This window comes from Epinephelus moara, chromosome 4, assembly GCF_006386435.1.
Source record: "Epinephelus moara isolate mb chromosome 4, YSFRI_EMoa_1.0, whole genome shotgun sequence".
In the NCBI taxonomy this organism is placed as follows: Eukaryota; Metazoa; Chordata; class Actinopteri; order Perciformes; family Serranidae; genus Epinephelus; species Epinephelus moara.
In genome coordinates, this window is record NC_065509.1 from 31,975,730 (window position 1) to 31,982,734 (window position 7,005).

General features: G+C 42.8%; 1 protein-coding gene across 1 annotated transcript in view; it reads right to left on the minus strand.

Annotated features, from left to right (window-relative positions):
• The window catches only part of LOC126389511 (rab11 family-interacting protein 1), a 19,801-nt gene extending 14,623 nt beyond the window's left edge, over nucleotides 1-5,178 (minus strand). The window contains exons 1-2 of the mRNA XM_050043255.1: nucleotides 4,115-5,178; nucleotides 974-1,506 (exon numbers count right to left, since the gene is read on the minus strand). Of these exons, the coding sequence (XP_049899212.1) occupies nucleotides 974-1,506; nucleotides 4,115-4,494 (913 nt within the window). The 5' untranslated portion in view covers nucleotides 4,495-5,178. The remainder of the gene's footprint in view (nucleotides 1-973; nucleotides 1,507-4,114) is intronic.
• Between the last annotated feature and the right edge of the window lie 1,827 nt (nucleotides 5,179-7,005).

The window sequence follows — 7,005 nt, forward strand, 5'->3', positions numbered from 1 at the left end:
CACATCCAGACATCCAGACCTTGAAAATAAGGCTGCAACCGGTCCCATTCCTTGCAACAGAGGCATTCCTCTTCTGTGGGCACAGTATTCACAGGTACACCACCAATCTCCAGAGCTACGCAGCCTTGCAGCAGCCATTCCTCCTCTCTCGTCCTCTACCTGTTGCGCCTCTCTCTCTCTCCTCCTCCGTTCTTCAATTTCACAAAGCTCTTCATCAGTGTGTTCTGGCTCAAATAAATAAGGGCGGCCATCAAACTCTGCAAAATCAAATTCCGCCTCCACAAAGTCGAAGTCTGGCAAAAAGTCAGCCATTATTCTATAAATCTTTCATAAAATAAATGAATGAACTTTTCAGGCTACTCTCCGGTTCTGCCTTCCAGCTGTTGCTGCTTGTTCTCACGAGATTTCAGGTACAGTATGAGATCACGGCTTGTTCTCGCGATATTTCTGCCGCGCTTTGGAAAGCAGAGCAAAATTGTAAACAAACATGGCACCACACCGGTAAGGTAAGACAACACGTTTACATGTCCTTTTCTATATGTTCTCTGACATTTATCCTAACGATATGAGGCGGTCTTTGTGGAAAAAAAGCTTGTTTAGTGGACTAACTTTGCACTTGAAGTATGCCCGTTCACTTACGTTCGAGCATGGTTTTAATTCTTACCTGTAGTGGGTACAGAGCGATTTATTGTGGGTTTGCTATTAAATTGTTTAATCACCCAGATTCTGACCATCTTGTTTCATGATCAGTTTAGTTACTATATAAGGGGCTCAAACAATATACATATTCATTAAATAAATCACATGGCATTTGCTGTGAGAAAAAGTCCTGCTAATTTTCTGTAAAGATGAATGCTTTATTATTTATTTATTTTGCTTTAAAAAACTGTGGGAATGTAACTTATTATCAGGCAATAATAAAAACATTCACCAGCCTTTATGCCATGCACATATGAATTAATTCAAAGCCTACCTTTTTTAGCTAAATCTGTCTCTCCATAAAGGGCGTCCACTCTCACTTTGCTCGTGTAGATGGGAGAGCTGGGTGGGTCTGACATCAGATCCAGGCTGGGTGGAGGGCCAGGGTTATCACTGGCCATGGAAGACACACTACTCTCTGAGGCCAGCGACGAGCATGACCTGGTGTCAGACGATTTGCGCAGCCTCCCTTTGAAGAAGTCTTTCATCTTGCTTCTCTTCTCCTCCGCTACCTCCACATCTCGTGGCTCCACCGGCCCTCCACACATATCATCTCCGAACGGCTGCCCCAGGGATCCTGACAGGGCGGCGTAGCGGCCTGGCACAATGGCCGAGGAAGACTCCATGTCCCCCCTCTTCCTTCCTGTGACTCGGTCCTTGAGCTTGCCAAAAGCCGAGCGGGGTTTGTCCTTCATGGTGAGGTCGAACATGCTGGCTGTCATGTTGTTGCGAGTGAATTGGACTGTTACCTGAAGTTCACCACGGTCCTTCTCCTTCCTCCCCACCTTAGAGTTGAGCTTGAACCATCTGGAGCCAGAAAAAAAAGGGGACAGTCAGCATCCAAACTGTGACAGTCAATCTTATATCACTGCTTTAAATGTTACTCTAGCAGGATATCTGCAGTGAGATCCTATCTGTTACAAGCACAAATCAGAAGTTGCTTGTGTTATCTGACCACTCCCTGGGACAAAGCGAGCAGCGACGAAACACATTGATTTCCTTTTGGCAATACTTTCCACACATTACATAATCTGGCAATACTGCTCGGGGGATTGTACTCATAATCTTCCACAATAAACTGTTTTCACAATCCTCAGAGAGGGAAATTACAACTCAAATTCCACGAGGTCCTGGTGCGTGTATGTGCTGTATGAGACATGTGTGATACTATATGAAGAGTCAACCAATGAAATCCTCCATCTGTTCCTGCCTCCCAAATCCTTTTAGTGGACCAGAGAAAGTGTGCAGAGCCAAAACTAACAGGAGGAATTCAGTGTGAGTTTCACCGAGCGTAGAGAGGGTGGAGAGCCCACAATTAAAGCCAGATGTGTCGTATAGCTTCAGTGGAGATATTTCACATATTGCTGGTGAGTCCTGTTGCGTCACCTGTGGCACGACTGAGGTCTTCAAACAGTCACAGTCATGCAAAATAGATGATATTCGAAGCCACGTGTTCAAGCACTAAAACAAGTGAAGTTATTCTTACAGTTTATAAACTGAAGTCACATTCTTACTCACTTTGGGTAACCTAAACCACACAGCACAGACTCAACTACACATTTTCAGCAGTAGTTAATTACCATGGACACGCCTGGCATGTCCAAAAATAAGTGTTTTCATATCCCCTGCAGTTTTCAAATTTCAAAATGATCAACAATATGTCAGTCTTGCTCATGTCCTTGTTCTATTTATATCAGAGCATTGATACAAAGTTCAGCAATCTCACCAAAAGACACAGATAAAGTAAGATTATTTAAATATTTCAGTGCAGGAAGTACTGAAGAAGGATACAGTGCTCTAATAGTAAAAAATGATAATGCATCTGAAGTCTTCTCTGTCCTTACAGCAGCCATTAACTAAAAAATAAAGAAGCTGAGATGAGCTCCACCTTTACTGAATCAGCTGCAACGTTAAAGTGATGTACACATTAATGCATCGCTGGACATAATCCAGTAATATTATGATTTTTGAAATGGGCCAATCCGTTTTATTTTTGTTATATTAAGTTTATTTCAATGCTAATACGTGTGTACTTTCACTGAGATACTACGATTTTGAATGCAGGACTACACTGTAGTATTACTACTTTAAGTTAAGAGTACTTTCTCCACCACTGTGTGTCCCAGTTTGACATATAAACATGACACATCACTTCTGTCTTACTGTGAGCAGTAAACTACCTCATATGTTTTGCAGTGCAAGTATAAGAAGATACATTTAGTGCTGTTGTATAAATGGAAATGTAAGAGGTGCACTGTGTGTAAAGATGGAGGCTTTCTGGCTACAATCACATCTTGTTCCACAGTGGAAACTGCATCTCATCTTGTTGATTTGCAGTGCATTGTGGGAACTGCTTCTGGAGTGGTATCAGCCCAGAGGGCCAGCACTTAAAGAGCCTGTATGCATTTAGGGTTCAAGCTTTGGTAGTTTTGTGTGTCATCCTGCAAAACGACGACACGTCTGATTTCATTGTTGAGGATCAGTGAAATCAGCTGCTGTGTTTTGTGTTGTGGAAACAACATCACGATGAGGAGATCGTCAGAACAGGTGTGAGGAGAAAACTACATTTACTACAAACTACATTTACTCTCCTACTGTACTTAAGTATTTCCATTTTACGCTACTTTATACTTTTACTCCACTACATTTATTTGACAGCTTTAGTTACTTGTTACTTTGCAGATTAATATTAATACAGTTTATAATCAATGAATAACTGATGAGGTCTTATAATAGATGAAGCCACCCTGCAGTCTCTAACCCCACCTTAACCGTCCACAACATTAGCGATGTACACGTTAATGCATCCCTAGTTATAATCCAGTAATACATGTGTTTCTGAAATGGGCCATGCTACATAATGAGTACTTTAACTTTTGATACTTTTAGCCTATTTTAATGCCAATACTGTACTAAGTACATTTTAGGTACTTGTACTGTACTTACGTGTTTCCATTTTGTGCTACTTTAAACTGTTACTCCACTACATTTATTTGACAGCTTTAGTTACTTTGCAGGTTAAGAATATTAATACAGAATATAATCAAGAAACAATTAGGTGTTATAATAGGTGAAGCCACCCTGCAGTATATAAGCCTACCTTAACCATCTGCAACATTAGTGATGTATCCAGTGATATATATGATTCTGACATGGGTCATTCTGCATAATGAGTACTTTTACTTTTGGTACTTTAAGCATATTTTAATGCTAATACTTGTGTACTTTTACTTCATCAAGATTTTGGATGCAGGGTTTTTACTTGTGCACTGTAGTATTACTACTCTAAGTGAAAGCTGAGTACTTTCTCCACCACAGTCTGACATAAACACATGACACATCACTTCTGCCTTGTGTGTGAACAGTAAACTGATAAACTCCATGCAGACTTGATTAAAATTCAAACACCACGTACTCGTCTCGAGGACACATTCCCTCCTGAAATATCCTATCAAGAGGAATGATGGTTTGACCGAGAAACACGTCGAGTCCGATCAGCACCCGGTGCATGACGGTGAGGACCAGGTCCCCGCTCCCCGGGGGGTAGGCGCTCCTGCCGCCGTCCTCCAGGATCCCGGGGAGCAGCTCGAAGCAGCACTCCTCGTTCCACTCGGGCACCTCCGCCTTCTCCACCAGCCCGGTGGTGTACTTCTCCTTCCCCACCTGGATGATGGTGTAGAGGTAGCGGCTGCCGTGCTTGCCCTTGGTTCGCAGTCCTCTCGCGCGGAGGACGGTGACATTCACATGAGTGGGCACCCATCGCTGATCATCGTCCAGATCTATCAGTGACATCATCTTGCACCGCTGCACGAGCTCCAATGTGTCCCCTTTATTATTTATACCCGCTGTTCACTTGGTGGATCCAGCTGATAGGGAGATCATCCCCCTTTGTGTTGCGCCAGAGTTTCCGTGCTGCGCAAAAACCACAACACCTCTGCAGAATATCTCCAAAGTCCGCGGAGCCTCTGAGGGTTTACCCGAGGTCAGTTTTCAGACAGCAGCACGGGCCCGTGGGGTTCAACTTGAAGCTCCGCGTGCCATTCCCAAATCCAATCAATGCAAACCAAGTTAGAGGAGCTGCGTGCACAGATCATCCCCCAGTCCGCGCTCCGTACATGTCGCATCAGTTAGTTTACTGTCCGAAATGTGCTCATTGTGCTCACGGCCCGCCCTCCTCCGGAGCAGCAGGCCCGCATACAGGCAGAGAGATGCCGCAGAATTAAAGAGAAACACCCAACAGGAGCTTTAACAGATCCACAGACACACACGCTGCTGCTGCTGTGCTGTGTGCTGCACGGTGCTGTCACAGAGGGGACATGGACACCAGAGGACATCCAGCAGATTGTCTTTGTCTGAAACAGCAGAAAATGAAGACACTCAAGTTTCTGGGCGGAACCCTGCGTGGAAATGTAATATTTTCCGGCTCTTCCTTTAAATTATTTGATTTCCAGGAATACGATTTCCGACCAAACCTCTGGAACAATGTGTCTCACCACATGGTGCTGCAAGCAAAACAAAGGGAGAGAACCTAAAAAACAAAAAGCCATTAAAAAAAAGACTTATTAACTGAATTATTAAGCTGATTGAAATATAAAAATACATCAAATAATTATATATAATTATTTTTATTCTAACCATCAATAGACCCTTACTCCTGATCCTGATCAGGCATTTCATTTATTTTTTTTATCATTCATTTTACGCACATCTCGGTCTATTACCCTTCATGAACATACCTTAAAATCACAGTACAGTCCTTTATCTTCATTGGCTTGAGACCAGCTTCTCCTGATGGACTTCATCACGTTACTGTTATTATTACAGCTACAGCGCCACCTGGTGGAGATCAGAGACAGTTCAGTGTGAGAAGACTCAGCGCACAAGAGAGCAACCACAAACACATGCTGAAGTCTCCCGGGTGGAGGAGCTGTAGTCACATCCTCTTATTTCTTTCTAATGTAATAAAACATGTCAGCCACCATCCGACCTCTGAAACATCAGCTGTCTGCTGAGACACTGAGACAAAGTGAAATGTATTGGTATCCTGACAAATGTTACTGATAGGCAAAGATTATGGAATATATCTATATATCCCACATCCTCTGCATCTAAGCGCCAGTAACATCAGGGAGAAGGAACACGAGAAGCTGGAAAAACACCAAGGGCTGAAAGAGGAGCTAGAAAAGATGTAGGGAGTAAAGGCAACAGTGGTGCCAGTGGTAATGGGAGCACTTAGGGTCGTGACCCCCAAACTGGGAGAGTGGCTCCAGCAGATTCCAGGTACAACATCTGAGGTCTCTGTCCAGAAGAGTGCAGTCCTAGGAACAGCTAAGATACTGCAAAGAACCCTCAAACTCCCATGCCTCTGGTAGAGGACCTGAGCTTGAGGAACCACCATTTCCATGAGAGGGAGAAATTTATATATTTCTAAAAGGATAGTCGTCTACATTTTTTGGGACAGTTGAAGGGTCTATAGTAAGGGTGCCAAACATACAGCCCGAGGGCCAGAACCGGCCCGCCAAAAGGTCCAATCTGGCCCACTAGATGACTTTGCACACCTAATACTGATGCACTTGTGAACGCTAAGGAGAGATTAGAACAGTGAGTAGATACTTGATGTATAATACTGCCTCAGAGGCCTGACTGAATGTGGAAAAACTGAAACAATTTGCACATATTTTTCTGAGGATATCGCTGACTGTTCATCATTTGTTTTGTAAATGGATGAACATTTTCAGAATGGACTTCTTTACACTAAAAAGGGAAGAAATTTGAAGTGTTTTTTACTTAAAGGTTATTATGCAGAGGTTTTACTGTTCCAGCCCACTGAAGATCAAATTGGGCTGTAAAATGATTATTCCATTGACATATTATGGGTTCAGTTGGAGGACACCACTGTAAATTCATTGTGTGCCTTTAGTTATTGAAAAATAGTGTTATATTGTTTTGAGATACTGAGGGGAGGGTGTTGGAATTTTTAAATTTGGGAAATAAATGTTGGCACTGTACCAAGGATATATTACATTTGTATGTTTTATGTGGCAGATGTGTTGAAACTTTACATTTTAACAGTGCTGTGGTTACATGTGGTTACGTGTAGACACAAAAAACACTTGGTTTTGATTAGGAAAAGATCATGTTTAGGCTTAAAATACCAACTATTGGGGGCACAATTCCAACTGGAAAAAAAACAATCACTTTGTGTGGCACTTTCTCCCGTGGAAACACAGTGACAGGTTGCTAAAAAAACACCTACTTTTGGTGGCTAAAAAGCCGCTGGAAACGCTGATGGCTTGGTGTTTGTTG